General features: G+C 37.1%; 1 protein-coding gene across 2 annotated transcripts in view; it reads left to right on the top strand.

Annotated features, from left to right (window-relative positions):
* The window catches only part of LOC150104987 (trafficking kinesin-binding protein 1-like), a 231,964-nt gene that overhangs the window by 152,120 nt on the left and 61,440 nt on the right, over window positions 1-18,404 (top strand). For both annotated transcript variants that reach the window (XM_090396090.1, XM_090396089.1), the window contains exon 13: window positions 5,430-5,653. In XM_090396090.1, coding sequence (XP_090252216.1) covers window positions 5,430-5,653 — 224 coding nt within the window. The remainder of the gene's footprint in view (window positions 1-5,429; window positions 5,654-18,404) is intronic.

Raw genomic sequence — 18,404 nt, 5'->3', positions numbered from 1 at the left:
TGCACTCGCATGAAAATCTCTGAACAGTGCTTGGAGCATTTTAACAAGAATAAAACTGATTTTGTGTGTTCAAAGCAGTGGATAAAAGCTGGTTGTTCAGCGCCAAAGAAGACAAAGTCTGTTCCATCAGCAGGAGAGGTCATGGCATCGGTGTTTTTGGATGCTAAAGACATTCTGTTTATTAATTATCTTGAAAAGGGTAAAACAATAACCAGGGAATATTATTCCGATCTTTTAACCAGACTAGAAGAAAAATTCGTGAGAAAAGAACCCGGTTTGCAGAAGAAAAAATATTTCATCAAGACACTGCAACTGCCCACAAAGGTGTTTTGGCAATGGGAAAATTAAAGCATCTGCACTATGAATTGTTGGAACATCCACCCTGTTCCCCAGATTTGACTTCCCTCTGACTTCTATCTCTTCCTTCAAACTAACTCTTCCTTGCTGTTTTTCTTCGAATCAAGAGGTGATTGCAGCTGTATAGGGGTATTTTGCAGATCTTACTGAGAACTACTACAGGGACAGGATAATGGTGCTGGAGCATTGCTGGAATAAATGCATTAATCTTAAGGGAGATTATGTTGAAAAATAAAAATTATTTTTAAATTTAAAATTTAAAAATAATTTTTTTTGTTAGGCTGAGAACTTTTCAGACCACCCCACTCTTGTATATGCACAAATAACTTAGTCAGGAGGATACTTCACATGCAAACCTTGTTTGCTTACACTTGGATAAAGGATTAAACAAGAATATAATATCTTGGCAAGTTTAATTTATAACCAAGTAAACAAAAACACTAAGTTTAAAAGATTTCTGGGGATTTTTCTTTGCTTTCATTTGGTTAATAAGTGCCTGTGTAGCTCAGTGGAAGTGGCGTATGCCATCCACTGTGCTAGACTGCCCAAATAAAGAGTATTGTAAGTACAATTCTAGTCACTGATTAAAGGAACTTTTATTAAGCCTCTTTTTTTTTTTTTACCATTTCCTGAGTTCATCTATCTCTTGCACAGGCAAGCAGGTTTTTCTCTTCTGGAAAACTCCGGTTTTTCATCCTGTAAACTCAAGAAAATCAACCATAGAACCACGCTATTTTCAGGCAGTAAAGATAGTGTTAGGATTAGGAACCACAAAATGGTGACACATGGCAGCTGTCTTTCTTCACTGAATGCCATGTATGATTAGTGATAGTCTTGGGCCAGCTATCTCTGATTGGCTAGTGGTGGAGATTGAACTCCCCCCCCCCCTCAGTCTCCAAATGTTAGATAGAGCTAAAACAGCCTTGACCTACTCCTTGTAGGAGAATAAAAGGGATTAACTGATTTTATTTGGTTAATTTTAAATCAATTTGGAGTATTCTCACTCAGTTTTCCTAATTCATGATTGATTGTATTCTATTTTTATTTCTCTGAACAATCCAGTATTATCATGCTGTTTTTCTGTTAATTATATAGTGTATTATACTTCATAGGTATCTTGTTTCCCAAGTGAAATGCATTCTTTATGCTTAACAATTATAAACACTTTTTTTTTCAAGTCATCATACATGGAAAGAAATCTATTTTTATTGCATATGGCTTCACCATTCATTCCAATATTATATGAATATTGGAATGAATATTCCAATATTCATTCCGATATTGATATCTCCCATTGTTAAACGATAATCAAGTTTATTTTAAATGTTTTACAGCTGACCACTTTCATTTTTGAATTGCATAAATTCTTTTCAAGTCCAATCTTTTTCCCCTGCATTTGTCTTATCCATGAGGCTTTACTCTCTCTCTCTCTTGGGTGAAATGTTAATTTTATTATTACTAAGGTCAATAAAGGAAATGGATCAATGGTTCAAGATCGGAATGAATACTACAGAAAGCTAACATTAATTCTCTGTGATTATTCCACATATTGCCCTCTTACTAATGATTCTACTCCTAGCCAAATTAAAAATTTAAACATACACATTGATAATGTCCTTTTCCTGAGATGAGAAAATCAAAAAAAAAGAACTTGAAACCTATCATAGACATCCTCCTCAATTGTATGGACTTCCTGGGATCCACAACACAAATATTCCATTACATCCTCTTAATCTGCAATGGCTCTCCTTGCTACAAAATCACGAAACACCTTTTTAAATTACTTTCAACATTAATGAGAAAATCCTGTTCATTTATTAGGAGCATGTCTCATTTTAGAGAAAAAATTGACAGCTTTGTCTTCTTTTCAGTGATCTCCGTTTCACTTTAGATATTGTCTTTGTTCACCAATCACGCTCCCGTAGATGAAACATTGGACTTCCTCAGGCAAGACTTTTCTGTGGATATTGTTCACCTCTTTGACTTTGTTATTCATTCTGGGTACTTCACATGCCAAAATAAGCTCTACCAGCAAACTGCGAGGGTACAGCAATGGGGAATCTTCATTCTCCAACAATTACTTCATGGAGCAATTTGACCAATGCTATTGACAGCATCTCTACCAAACCATCCTTATGGTACAGATATATGGATGATATTCTTGTGCTTTGGCATGGTTCCCTTACTGAACTTCAAGAGTTTGTCACTAAGATCAGCAGAATCCACCATTGCATTCATTTCACTCTTGAGGTAGATCAGATTGCCTTTCTAGATCTCCTTCTCAACCAGATGGCAGCCTTCACCTTTCCATTGTTATAAAGAAAACACTTACTGACTTCATCATACTCTTTCACATCATTATTTTTGTCAAAAGTCTGGCATCATTAAGACTGGTACATCAAGCTTACTCTGTGCTCTGTTGAAGTGCTGCTGTCTCAGGAAATAAATTATGTGAAGTCCTCCTTCCACTATTAGAAATAATGGCTTTACCAACTCTTAGTGAACAAACTCATTAATACCTTGGGCATGTCCTTGTCATCTGCTTCATGAGAGATCGTCCATTGTTTTAACATTTCTTATGTTAAAGGTATCTCTGAAAGAATAGCCAAACTGCTTACATCTGTTGGTGTATAGGTGTCCTTTTGCCTTATTAACAAGACTTCTGCCTTTTTTTAGGTACTGCAAACAAAAAAACTTCTACTTTTGACACATCGTGGAGTCTATCAGATTCCTTATTAGTGTGGATTATCATATTTTGGAAAAACTAGTAGATCAGTAGCAACATGTCATGATGAGCAACTCCATTAAGATAAATTCCATGAGACTGAACATTTGTGACTTACAGAACATGCTATCTCCATCAAACATCAAATCCTTTGGAGGAAGATTATTTTCCTTCACAAAAGTAATTATCTTATGGAATAATTATAAAAAGAAAGTTGGTCAACTTTACTACACCATTTGAATGTGAACAGAAGTGATGGACTGAAATTATCCCTATTATGGAAAATAATGCTTCTCCACGTGTTCTGTAGGCAATATATTGTTATTATTATTCACATCTTGTTTAAAGTTGTAGTTCTACTTCTTTAATTTGAAAGTCATACTGAAGATGTTCTTGATATGTGAGCAAAAATTTTAATCCCAGTTTTAAATTTTAGCAGTTTGCTTTTCATTAACCTCCCTACCAGCTAGGTGGATGAAATAGTGAGACCAAATTGCACTTCTTATCCATGATATTCAACCGGTGTAACAGAATCATACCCTGATTTAGCTTGATGTCTATAGACATCATGGCTGGTTGAGGAATTAATGCAGTTATATCCAAGAAGAGTATTATTAACATTACTATTAGTAACAGTCCTACATTAAAATGTTTGCTCTTCTCATATCCTAAGTATATGGATGTTATCTTTACTTGTCTGTCTCACTTGATAGATATTTCCTTCTTGTTTTCACTGAAGAATTTTACAGGAACAAGTTGGAGGTTCATTGTCTTTGTGTTTCCGGTCCCTGTCACTAAGTTTATAGAGAAGAATGAGCCCCTTCATCACAGGTATCAGGCAGTAACCCATCATCTGACTCCTTTAGCTGAAGCCACTTAAGCTAATTGTCAATGACACATCAGTTTAAGTTTAGCAATTCTTTCAGAAGCAATAGAGTCCAGTAACTATCAGGCCTATCAATTCAATAATGTTTTGAGTCAGTTTAATAATGCATATTCAAACTCAAAGCTATAATCAGATCCAGTTTAAACGGTTAAGCCAGATTCAGATGTGAAGTTGACTACTCCTCTTGTGAGTGTACTAAGTAGTACAGCAGTTGTTAGTATATCCTACTACCACAGATTTATCCTTATACTGGTAATACTCAGTCACTACTGTCCATTTTGTAACGAGTCATACCAGGTTGATGATTGGCAAAAAGACACTGTTTTACATTTCAGTGTCCCTTATGATTCAAAGCATCATCAGACTCTACTCTACAAAACTCACTTCATTTGTTCCTCCTTTAACTTGCAGTAAAAAGTGGATGCATTAAAATGATCGTGCAATTAATTGGTTGTTTAATCTCCAAACAGTACAAGACATCATACATATCCTGCAATTAGATTTTATGTAACTCCAATGCTAAATGATGATTGAACATAGGGTTAAGATTATTGCATCTCTATTTCCAATTGAAGAAACCCGAAGAAATATAACCTTATGCCTATGATTTTTTTCCCCCATCAAACTGCATTTTTACTATCCACAAAAGATAAGCTTCACCATTATCTTTCTCTGATGTTCATCAACTGCCTTATGAACATCTCTCATATGTCTAAATGTTCTGATGAAAAGAGACTTCATAAATATCAGTACTATGTCCACTATTGGAAATCCATAAATCGGGTCTTGCTCAGCACAGTCAACAAATCATTGACTCCTTTGTCCAGAGACATGCCTAAATCCATAGTCATTTTAAATTTGAATGTTTTATTCAAAGATGGCTTCGAAGCCTTAATGCAATATCAATTGTGAAATGACTACTCTTTTATCAAAAATCTGGGAGATATATAAAACTGGATAAGGGCATGGAGAATTTCATGATACCTATTGTCATGATGCTCTCTAATCCAGTCTTAATCCAGTTTATAATTTCTATCTTAAGTGTACAGCTTAACACATTCACAGAGGCTGTAAGACTCCAATATTTATGTTTAGAAAGAATAGCAGGCCATGACCTGGTACGTGGTATTGCAAATGAAATTGCAGCCTAAGACCTGCAACACTAACATCTTCATTAAATTTCTGCTGGAAGCAGTGCTGCTCTCTAAGTAAACCTGTGGCTTACAATAAATATATCAGAATGATTATTTTTTGTTATTTTGGCCACTTCTTTTGGGTAATCTTGTAATGTTTCTGTTTTTCTTCCAGTTTAGAATTTTTATTAAGATAAATTGATGTATCACTTAAATTATAAAGAGCATTCTGTTATATATGGATTTAAGTTTTATAATGCATGCTAAATAGATAAGCATAATAATAGGAACATTTATAGTTAATGGATGCTTTGTTTTGTTTTTTAAGATCTTTAGGTAGTTTAGGTGTACCAGGAACTCCCGGAACTTCTGATTTAGATATTGCCTTGAAAAGACTTAAAAATGTATGCATAACTACTCCTTCAGAAAGTAGAACATCTTTTTCTTACAGTCAGCATGCTGATTTATGGAGTGGTAGTGGGTCTCGGACTTCAAGTATGATTAAGCATTATAGTATTCCTGAAAAGTTGCAGATTGTTAAACCACTGGAAGGTAAATTATTTCAAACTATGAAAAGTTAATATTATTACCATGTGTTTCAAAAGTATATATGTTGAATTCTCTCTGTATTTAACTATTATCCAAAGAAATGGTGGAAAGTTTTTTATAGTGACTACAGCACTGATGCTGTGGAGATTTGAGCAGGATTTTTCACTAGTTTGTTAATAATGATTTCACAGGAATGGTGTTGGTATAATGAGAGTAGTCTTCATTTAGGTTATAAAATGTATACAAAAGACATGCAAATACTGTAATCTTCATTTCCTATTGTTTCCCTGAATAATCTATAAATTTACCAACCTATTTAGAGGTTATAAACAAGGTTATAACTTTTTTTTATATACAGCAGCATATAAACAAGGTTTCATTATGGAACTTGGTTACAATGTGAATTATACTGACCAAGAAATTACACTTGTATGTAGACCTCTTGACTTTACATCAATTGCCTCAGTATCCCACAATGCAAAACACACATCCCTTTTGGATGTGTATCTTGCATTATGGAAAATGGCCACTATCCATACCTGTTTCAACTTTTATTGAGATCTCATCCGTGGAAGCCAGACTTGGAAAGATACCGAGTCTGGCTTCTACTGATAACTGTTCTGACACAATGCATTCATTGGGCCTGTGGTCCCTTATCCCTTTATTAGATGCACATAGAAATTGTTGTATTAAGGATGATTATTGAGCACTTGGTTCATCATTGAGTGGGCTTATGGCGATAAGTTGGGGGGGGGGGCACTTCTTGTTCAGTGTGGTTTTTTGGATGTTTGCCATGAGATATTTGTTTGCTGTAGACCACAAAGGACTGAAGATTATTAAGCCTTTGGCTTGACCAAGTTAGGCTTGTGACAGTGAGTTTAAAAAGCTTACATGTTCAGTATGGTTGTATTTTGCAGAGTCATGCTCACTGTAGGTCTACCACTTGATGGATTAATGGGTTAGGGTGAATGACAACATTTACAAAGAATTTTGCAGCTATTTCATGTAGGTTTGATCTCGGAGATAGTAGCTTCTCAGTGAAGCTGTTTTATACAAACCACATTGCACTGAATGCTATTTGTAAACATTTGTTTTGGATTATCTGTAATTTGTTCAAGTTTTGAATCTGCTGTGTGATTCCAGGCAAGTGAGTCATGGTCTGATCAGCATCTTAGATAGGAGTAGTTTAAGTTCCATGTTTAGCTAGGTATGCTGTTTAGTAATGGATATGGCTGTCCTGTTGCCCTATTTGCTTTTGAGAAAACATGATCGACATAAGTTGTGAAGTGAAGTCCTTTATCTATGAGGGTTGTTTGAAAAGTTTGGTAAATTTCCAATAGATAGCGACACAATTCATTCATTCATACCAGTGTCGGCACGTCATCTTTTTCATGATCCCTGGAAAAATTTTAGCCATGTGCGATGCGTAGTTCTCGTTTGGCAAACATTTAAAATGACCGTGTTCACATTTTTCATAAAAATGGAGAAAAACGAGTTTTGTGCAATGATAAAACACTTATTTGAAGAAGTGGACGGCTGCACAGATGAAAGCTGAGTTAGCTGCAGTTCATGGGGACTCTGCACCAGCATTAAAGACTATTTATTTTTGGATAAATGAGTTTAAACGTGATCGTAAGTACATTGAAGATGAAGCATGCTCTGGACACCCAACTGAGGTCAACTACAAAGGAAATGATGGACAAAATCCATGGTATCGTTATGGAAGACTGCTGAATGAAAGTGTGTGAGATTGTAAGCATCTCAACTGAATGGGTGTATGATATCCTGCATGAAAAATTACACATGAAAAAGCTGTGCGCACAATGGGTGTTGCGATTGTTGACTATCAATCAAAAATGCATGCAAAAAAACATTTCAACAGTATTTGGTGATGTTTAATCACAAGCTGACACTTCCCAGCTGACACCGTTTTGTCAGCTGGGAAGATGATGGCCACTGTTTTTGCGATTCCCAAGGAATTATCATGATAGACTATTTGGAAAGGGGTAAGACAATAACAGGAGTCTATTATGCATCATTGTTTGACTGTTTAAAAGAAGAACTGGAGAAAAAACAGCCAAGATTGGCCTTTTTTAAGAAAGAAAAAAAAAAACAAAAAAAAGTGCTCTTTCATCAAGACAATGCACCATCTCATACATAGGCCGTTGCAATGGCAAAATTGCATGAATTGAGGTTCGAATTGGTTCCACATCCATCGTATTCTCTGGACTTGGTCCCGTGTGACTTCTTCTTGTTCACAAACTTAAAAATTTGGCTCGGTGAGAAAAAATTTTTCTTAGAACAAGGATGTCATCAAGGCTGTCAATGACTATTTTGCACAATTTGACAAATCCTACTTTTCAGATGGGATGAAAAAATTGGAAACTCACTCTACCAAATGTGTAGACCTCAAGAGACTATGTTGAGAAATAAAAGTGATTTTTTTCCAAAAAAAATGTGTTTAACTTATTTTTTTACCAAACTTTTCAAACAACCCTCATAGTTATACCCCTGAGTATTTGGCTACTAGTTGCCATGAAATGGGAGTGTCAACCATTATCACTTCCTCCACTGGTGATAATCATCTTTTTGTGAATAGCACTACAGTTCTCTTTTCTGTTTTAGTATTCAGTCACCACTTTTTGAACCACTATTTTAGTTCAGAGATTGCAGTTTTCCAGTTGCTAATTGAGGTCTGAGGTAGCATACCATTATTGCAGTATCGTTCACGTGTAGAGCTGTTGTGGTGGCAACTGTGTGTATGAGATGTCAGTGATATAGATGGCAAAGAGCAGAGGTGATAACCCAACATATCATCAGCCATTTTCTGTCCACTGTTGGACTAAGTCCCCCCCCCCCCCAAAGTCCTCCATTCATTCCTATCTAGAGCCTTTCTGTGCTGCTGTGTTCCAGCCTTCTCTTTCAATCTCTAGGGTACCATTCTGATATCAGCTTTGTCCCATTTTTGAGTGTGACATCTTGCAATAATGTGACATGCTCATTGCCATTTGGATCTTTTAATGGCTGGTTATGTCTCTCACCCTAGTCTGAGTTCTGACCCAAGTATTGTGCTTTCTATCAGAACAGTAATATCAAGTAATGATTTTTCCATTTTCCTCTCGGTAATCCTCAACTTGGTGAATTTTTTAATCACTCCACATTTCACTTCCATATGATTGAACAGAAGTATACAACTGTTGAATATTTTTTCTTTTAAGGCAGGTTGGGTTGTTTCTTTTGAGTGCTTCACAGTGTTTTTCCAAAGGCTATCCAACCAAGTTCAATGCTATGTATAATTTCTTGTTTAATGTCACCCTATACTGTGATCTTTTGTCATAGTAAATATAAGAGGTTAACATATCAATTTCCTGGTGGTGTTCCATTTGTACTGGCTTTTTGGTAGTGTATTTATTATACATTATTTTTGTTTTGTCTTTGTTTATATTTAATCCTTTCGTTTTACTTTACTTCAACTAATGATCAATTCAATCATTATTTGTTGAAGCTCTTCCATAGAGTTTTCCAAAAAGAACATTGTTATCAGCAAATCATAGGTGATTTAGTTCTTTCCCATTCACCATAATTCCTCTTTCTCTCAGCTTTTATCACTTATCATTGTCAGCAAATAGTTGGATATCACCCATAGGCTATCCTCAGCATCATTAATGTGCAAATTATTATATATTTATTACATCAATACATATCCAGAAAACCAGAATTTAAAACTCAATAGATTTTGAAAGAGAAGAACAGTTAACTACATTCAAAACATGAATCACACGACATTATTTCATGTAGCATGTGCTTACAATCTCATCTCTCAGTCACAGCTGAGTTAACAGGAGAATTCAAAGGAACCAAATAGACAGATTCTATAATTCAAAATTAAATGACTTGTATAACTTATAATGGCAATCACTTCCCAGAACTTTGTAGGGAGTAATCACTACAAAGTGATTATTGATGAAGTAATCAGTGATGGTGTTATAATTAAGACTGCGTTCTATTTCTACTGTATCTTATTTCTCACTCTATAGTCTAACAAATTTATTTGTTTTACAACTGCGCCAATTAGACTATATATTGAGTGTAAGATTATAAGATCTTAAAGAAGGGGATAAGATCTTAAATCAAAGACAAAGCAGATATCGTTTATATTCCTCACTTATATTATTCATACCTTAAACTAGTTGTGGCTTAAATATAATTCATATAAACTGCTATCTTATGCAGGTTTGAATTTTTTAGGATAATGCATTGACAGAGTCAGTCCATGTTGTTTACAATTCATTTAATTAAGTCAAAAGGGAAAATATTTATGGAATGATTCACTTTCACAAATATATATACTGTCAAATATATAATGTCATTACAATTCTCTTGCTACTCTCAATCCTTTCTAATCTAATTCACAATCTCGCATAACATCAACTGAATATAAGGCATACCTTGTTTAAGCCTAATTCAACATTAATATACATTATCTCATAAACATAACCACTTGACATACATTCTTGTTCACTATTACAAGGGCGGTAGCAGACTGGAAGTGTCTAATTATAGACCAGTTTGTGTGTCATCAGTAGTTAGTAAGATCTTGGACAAAGTAGTGAGGGATCATATACAACATTGGGCAGATGACGGTAATGTTATCTGTGAGAGTCAACATGGATTTGTGAAGGGGCACTCTTGTTTTAGCAATATGGTAGCCTTTTATGATAAAGTAACAACAGCATTAGATGAGGGAAAGGCATATGCTGCCGTTTTCTTAGACTTAGTGAAGGCATTTGACAGGATGCCACATGATAAGCTGATATTTAAGTTGCAGCACATGGGTCTGGATGTCAGATTGGTCAACTGGATTCAGGATTGGCTGTCCGATAGTTATCAGAGAGTTGTGTATGGTGGGGTAGTTTCAAGGAAGCAGAGGATTACAAGTGGAGTCCAACAGGGCTCAGTACTGGGACCTATATTGTTTAACCTTTATATCAATGACATTGTCAGTGGATTGCAAGGAGATATTCAGTTATTTGCAGATGATGCGAAGCTGGAAAGGATTATTATAATAGTGCAGATGCAGCAGCCCTGCAAGAGTATTTAAATAAGCTAGATAGATGGACAAATGAATGGGGGGTATCGGTTTAATTCAGCAAAATGTAAGGTCTTGAGGTTTGGGAAACATTGATGGGACACTGCATACTCTATGGGAGGAGTTAAACTGGAGGAAGTAGGGGAGACGAGAGATCTGGGGTTGATGATTGATAGAAACCTGAAATTTAAGGGACATATTGGAAAGGTAGTGAAGGTAACACAGAGGTAGTGAAGGTAACGCTGCAATAATGAGGACACTGACCTGCAGAGATAAAACAGTTATCATTCCGTTGTATAAGACCCTGATCATACCACACTTGGACTGTTATTCTCAGATTTGGTTCCCAGGATTTGAAGGGGATAAATTAACTGTGGAAAGGGTACAAAGGTGGATAACAAAGATGGTTTCAGGACTGTACAATGATAGTTATGAGGATCGGCTGAGGGAATGTGGACTGCAGAGTTTGGTGGATAGAAGAAGGAGAGGTGATATGATTGAGACTTTTAACCTGTTGAGAGGTGGTTACAAGGTTAACATTGAGGAGTTCTTTCGCTTGGTTGAACAGTGGGAAGGAGTGATGACAAAAGGCCATCCCTGGAAGTTATGAAAGGAAACCGTGAGAAAGAGGGTGAGGAGTGGTTACTTTGCATGGTGGGTGATTGAACCATGGAATGCATTGCCTGATGGAGTGGTGAGAGTGAGAACAGTCAATGAGTTCAAGGAGTGGTATGATAGACTTTGTGTTTCTTATTGGGGTGGGGGGGTGGACCTCCCCTCGATGAGTCTTGATAGACTCTGTGTTTCTTAGGACCTCCCACGATGAGTCTTTTGACTCCATGGAGGCCTGAATAATAATTATAATAATAATAATAATAACTATTTACAATTCTTGTTCAGCATACTGTCTTTCACATTAACTTTTTTGTTTACATGTAAGTCTTCTTGTCTTTCTTTCTGCTTGCCTCGTTCCTGTTTTCCCTGCTAAATTTCTTCCTTGTCCAAGTTGTTGACTATGTCTTGCCCTGTAGGACCCTTGACATGGTGGCGATGTACAGCTTTTCCCCTTCGAAACTAACAACACAATAATTCTTGCATTGTGGTGATGTACCCAGGTAGTAGACTCGGAATCCTCGACACTTCTCTTTAGATTTCCAACAATTCTTGCGTGATGGGGACTCAGGTAAGAGAAAGCTTAGAAAATCCTCAAACAAAAATCCTTCCCGACGAATTGCCTTATATATGCCCGGACCTTCCTTGTGCATCTCTCGAAATTGGTCACAAATTTACCTTCAGACATGCTGACGTCATTTTTTGCGCATCTTTGAAATTCTCTATCCATGGCAACTATGGTCGCATATTGACCTTTGGACATGATGATGTCATTCATGATGTGGGTCTTTGGAAATTTCTATCTATAGCAATTCTCAGTATTCTTCACTAATCTTAGCATTAGACTTACTGATTTAACATGATAATGCCATGTGCCACATTATTCTTATAAAGGTTCAATACAATATTATTACAGAAAAGATTATTTCAGTCAAAAAAATTAACATTACTCTTGAGTACATTCTCCTAAACAAAAAAACATGTAAAAACGAACATAAGTTTTGTAATCACATATCATGAGAGATTTTACAATGGAATCAGATGATGAAGCTTGGAATTTGCAAAAAGTGTGCAAAATAGCTCAAAAAATCACTTTGAGCTATTTGTAGAAAATCACTGACAAGTAAGGATATGGGTGTCCCACTTTATAAGGCTTTTACACCTCTACGTCTATACTATATTGATTTGGTCTCTTAATTTTCTTGGGTGTGAGGTAGTGATGAGAGGATCTGCAGGTGAGTGAAGATGATTAGTTTGTAAGTGCTCCCCCCCCGAGGATAGACTGATAAAAGTGTGCATTACAAAGTTTAGCTGACAGATGGAAAAAAGGTGATATAATAGAAACATAAGGTAATATAAAAGGGTTTTATAGATTAGATGCTGAAGGAATTTTTCCAATGCATCACTGGATGGAAAAGAACAAGGAGTCACCCCTGAAAGTTGTTTAAGAGTGGTGAGCCAGGGTAGATTTTTGCTTAGTTGAGATTGTTATGAGTACTTGGTCAGTATGCTTCCTACATCAAGTATTTGAACTTTAATAAATTTAGTTTAGTCCTTTATCCAAGTGTGAGCAAACAAACAGGCCCAGATGTGGAGATACCAGGCAGAACCAATAGCAAGGTCATCTCCACCTATAGGAGTTGCCAAAAGGTGTGCCACCTTTTTTTTTTTATTAAATTACTCTGGATTTAGAGAAAGATGTTTAAAGTTTATTTTTTACTTGGTTAGACTATAATGAATTTAGTTTAATCCTTTATCCAAGTGTGAGCAAACAAAGTTTGCACCTGAAAGTATCTTCAGGAGTGGTAAGGTAGTACAACACCAGGCAACTCATTGCAAAGGTGGAGAAAGCTTACATCACTCCTATCTCAGTATCTCCCATAATGCAAAACACATCTCCTTGCAGATATGTATAATGTTATGCATTAAGGGAAGGGCCACTAGCCAGACTAGTTTCGACCTTTATTGAGGTAGAATGGGAGTTCATATCTCATCATCATTGGCCTCTTTAGAGTCAAAAAGTTGTGCTGAGAGCCAGCTTTGATAGTAAGAGAGGAGTAGAAAAGATAGAGTTGATAGTAGTAGGTAGTTAAAAGAGGCCTCAGTCGATCTACTTGGCCACACTCAAGAGTCATCGCCAAGCAGATCTCTGACATTTCCTCCCTCCATCCGTTCTTTTCAGCTCTCGACGGCCAGTCATCTCTTCAGATGTCTGCCGGCAAAAGGAGTGAAAAACAAATGAAAGAGGACACTTAAAAAGAAGAACTGAGAAAGGACACAAGAAGTTACATATCACTAATAGCAAAGACAAAACGAAAAACAACAACAACAACTGGGTGACATGAAAGACCAATTTAAACTGAGGAGAGTGGGGAAAGAGCCTGGCCTGGATGATGCAGCGCACAAGAAGCTGCACCGCTTTGGTGTAAGCCTTCACAGCCCAGGTTCTCAGGATACTCCCCTCCTGTGTGGACAAAATTTAAACAGAAACAAAACTTAAAGGAAAAGTTTTTTTTTTTTCCTGGTAGATCGATACTAGGAGTCGACTGACTTGTTAGGCGAGGTTTAAATCCTCCTGCTGTCTATTGTTGTGGGTTTTCATGATGAGATCTGCTAATTTGTCTCCACAGACGTGGTTTAGCATGTAGAGGCCTCTGTGCAGTGCTAGTTCCACGTCGTCCTCTGCATCGATAAAATCATTGATCTCTTCAGGAGTGATTTCATCTATATTATCGACAAACACATCGTTCCATTCTGCACTGACGATGCTTGGCCCGTTTTGTCCTGTGAGTATCAGTTGAATGTCTCTGAATGTTTCTATTGCTGTTCATAGTATCATCTTTTCCTCGGAGAAGTCTTTTAAGAGATGCAATATAGGTGCATTGGCCTTTGCGTGAGGGAACTTTGTGGGTTCTGAAGTTGACTTTATTTTTCCAACTTCAGCTGGTTTCGGTTTTTTTATATTTACTTCTTCAGGGCTGGCTGGCCTCTTTTGTGTAGTTTCTTCATTGTTGATTTCCATATCTACTGCCTCTGTGTCCTCGTCTATTGTGACTGCAGTGATAGTTCCTTTTTGTTGGTGCTGCTGGTTATTTTCGGTTGCTACATTTGTAGTGGCGGTTTGCTCGGTGGCTGGTTCTTTCTGCCTTTTATCTTTCCTGGTTGTAGGTTTCTCTATTGGTGTATTCGACAGTGTTTCAGACGTGGCGGCATGATTCTTTGTTGTTCTCTCATGCGCGGCCTTCAGGGTAGGGAACATATTCAGTTCTGTGCCAATGATATTTTTGGCTGTTGCTTCCGTGTTGGGCATAATACTGCCTCCCAATTTTTCGGCCAGGTTTCTGTCTGGACAGGTGTCCATCTTATGGCCGTTAGTGCCACATTTTAGGCATGCTGACTGGCACTGTGTTACTGTATGGCCTGCTGTTAGGCAGTTCTTGCATTTTAACTTTGGGCACTGGGCCCCTAGATGAGTGAGGGCGCCGCATCTAAAGCATTGCCTCTTTACTCCCGGGTAACTCACCATTACCCTGGCTGATCCTATCTTGACGAAATTCAGAATTTCTGCCTTCATCATGATGGAAAAGGTGACTTCACCAGATTTCCATTGTGGGATCTCAGTGTCCGTGCCAATTTCGATATCCCGCACGGCTCCCCATTTCGAGGACTTTAGTTATGATGTCAGTTTCTTCTTCTAGGTATTCAAGCGGGAAACGATCTATTCTTACTCTTTTCGCAAAGCTTCCTACCACAAAAGGTTGAAAAATTTATGCCTCGCACTCGACTCCTTTCAGAAGTTTTTCTCTAGTTGCAGTGTTTTTGCATACAACTTGAAACCTTCCCCTCCCCATAAGGGATGAAACCAGAAATATTGTCTGCCCTGACGCAGTCAATAATAGCCCTCGCAAACGTCCTCTGGTGAATACCAGTATCTATTTCGAACCCGAGGGTACTTACCCTCGGTAAAACCGAAGACATTATTTAACGAAAGAAAGGAAGAAGACTTTCCAAGGATAGTCTATTCCTATAAAATAGCGGGATTCTATGTATCTGGAAATATTGTCTGCCCTGACGCAGTCAATAATAGCCCTCGCAAACGTCCTCTGGTGAATACCAGTATCTATTTCGAACCCGAGGGTTCTTACCCTCGGTAAAACCGAAGACATTATTTAACGAAAGAAAGGAAGAAGACTTTCCAAGGATAGTCTATTCCTGTAAAATAGCAGGATTCTATGTATAGGCCTAAAAAACTCACAAAAAAGAACAAAGGAATCTTACCAGGACCCTGTTGGTAGCAGGACTTCAATTGGAGCTCTCTTTTCGGTTCTCCTAAACTGTTGCTGGAATCTGCTGGAACAGGTTTGAAGCAGGACTGGAGCATGGAGCTTTCTCTCGGGGCCGCTGAAAACAGGTCTCTTCAGTGGGAGCCAGGCCCAAATGTGGAGATACCAGGCAGAAGCAATAGCAAGGTCATCTCCATCTATAGGAGTTGCCAAAAGGTGTGCCACCTTTTTTATTAAATTACTCTGGATTTAGAGAAAGATGTTGAAAGTTTATTTTTTAACGTGGTTAGACTATAATAAAGTTAGTTTAATCCTTTATCCAAGTGTGAGCAAATAAAGTTTGCGTCTGAAAGTATCGTCAGGACTGGGGTAAGGTACAACACCGGGCAACTCGTTGCAAAGGTGGAGCAAGCTTACATCACTCCTTTCTCAGTATCTCCCATAATGCAAAACAGATCTTGCGGATATGTATAATGTTATGCATTAAGGGAAGGACCACTAGCCAGACTAGTTTTGACCTTTATTGAGGTCTCTTCAGTGGGAGCCAGACCCAGAAGGTGGAGATGACCTTGCTATTGCTTCTGCCTGGTATCTCCACATCTGGGCCTGGCTAAGCATAAAGAATAATTTATGTGAGTTAATTCCATTATTATAACAGTTAGTAATTTTTAATAATTACTTTAGGGATTAACTTCTTTGTGTGAATTCCACCCACAGAAGTTGTAGTACTAACACATTATACCATGGCTTGGGCCTAAGGATTAGATGTTTTGTACATTTTGCTGTAGGAACAAAACTTTTTCAATCCCACTGCAGATTTCCAGTAAGCATAATGTTTGTCTCACACCAGTCAGTGAAATTCATTTATCGATTTATGGACTATTCTGTGGTGGATCCAGACTTTTTTTTTGATGGGGAGAGACATATAAAGCAGGGCTGTTCAGATTTTATGGAGAGTGGCAAACTTCTAAATTTTCTTATTTTTTTTTTTTATTGATATAATTTTTTTCAAATTTCACTGATAATATTTAGTCCAAGTATGTATAATAATTCAAAAAATAATATTGATGGATTTCATTTTTCTTAACAAATTCATAGGAGGTGATTATTCTTTGCCTACCACTAGGTCATTACATGATTAATTTAATTCTTAAATTTACCTTAACTCTCTCCAAACATAATCATAAACATATCCTCTAAAGTAAAAATTAAATTCAGCTAATAATAGTTTTCAAAATTGGGCCTGTCAGCAATTTTGAATTTTAAGAATGCTGGACTCTGGCTTATTATGAATGAAGTCTTGCTTTTTTTTTTTTAGTTAAGTAATTCCTTTCTAAATCAAATTGTTTGCCAAAAAATTATATTCCTATTTAATCCTTTACCCAAGTTTAAGCAACAAAGTTTGTATCTAGTTGTGAAGATACTTCATGTACAGTGGTATCATTCTTTCAACCACATAGTCTGGTTTTGAATCTGGCTCCCACTGATGAGATCTCAATAAATAACCCAACCTGCAATTCAAAGCAGTATACATGTCTGAGAGGAAGTGTGCTTTTCATTATGGGATACTAAGCCAATTGATATTAAGTCAACACTCTCTGCATACAAGAGTTGTGAAGGACATTTCACATTCAAATTTGTTTCTTCCACTTGGGTACAGGATTAAGCAAGAATATAATTCCTTGGTAAGTATAATTTACTTTATAACTAAGTGGGAAAAAAAAAAACCTTTCTATAAAATTCAGCCAGCCAGTGATTAGCGTATCTGCTCTCCAGCAAAAAGGATGCAGGTTCGAATCCTGCTGTGGGCATGGATGTTTAGAGAAATGGGGTGATTCAGTAGAAGTGGCGTTTACATTCTACGGTGCTTGACTGCACGACAAAAGGTGTTTGAATCTAGTCGCCGACTAGAGGAACATTTTGTGTAGCTCAGTGGATGTGGCATTTTCACACCACGGTGCTTAACTGCATGAAGGAAGACTTGGTTTCGAATCTAGTCAGCTGTTTTCTGGAATGCGAGTGTCCTTCAGTAGTTATTTTTTGAAGTTAGTTGTTGTCACGATATTGTGCATTTTGGTTACCGAGAAGACGGGGTCGGAATCGAATGCATAATGGTGGAAGACAAGACGAAGGATAAGTTTTCATTATTTAGTTATTTCATTTCATTTTATTTATTTATATCTAGTGTACTTAAATGTTCTGTTTGTACTTTTACTTATAGTTATACTCCCTAATACTTATTTAGCATTTTTTTTTAACGCTAATTAGCGACACTATTTTGAATAATGGCGGCAGCGGCAGTTAAAATTGCAAGTCCCCCCCATTTAAAGACTCCATTTTGCACAATATCATACAGGATTTTGTAGCATGCGCAAGTCCCCCCCATTTAAAGACTCCATTTTGCACAATATCATACAGGATTTTGTAGCATGCGGGACTTGTGGAATGTATGCATCCCAGTGATTGTATATGTGGCAGGAAAGAGAGAAGGGGGAAAACGTATATGCGCAAAATGCAGGCAATGGGAAGAACTTAATGATTTAGAAATGACCATAACTGACCTCGTTGAGTCAGAGAAGAGAGATTCTCCACGTAGAGAGATGACTGGTATGATAGAGGGCGAGAGAAGTATGAATAAAATAATAAGAGTGGGGAGTATGGAAAGGTTAAATGATTCTGAAGTTTTAGGAGATGGTCAATTGGGAGGATGAATGGCAGACAAAAGAGGCTGACTTACAGAGAGAGATAGATGAGCTGAAAGAGCAGGTGG

This window comes from Typopeltis vanoorti, chromosome 7 (genome assembly GCF_054136105.1).
Source record: "Typopeltis vanoorti isolate ZY-2024b chromosome 7, IOZ_Tvanoo_1.0, whole genome shotgun sequence".
In the NCBI taxonomy this organism is placed as follows: Eukaryota; Metazoa; Arthropoda; class Arachnida; order Uropygi; family Thelyphonidae; genus Typopeltis; species Typopeltis vanoorti.
This window is presented reverse-complemented; position numbering and strand designations above follow the sequence as displayed.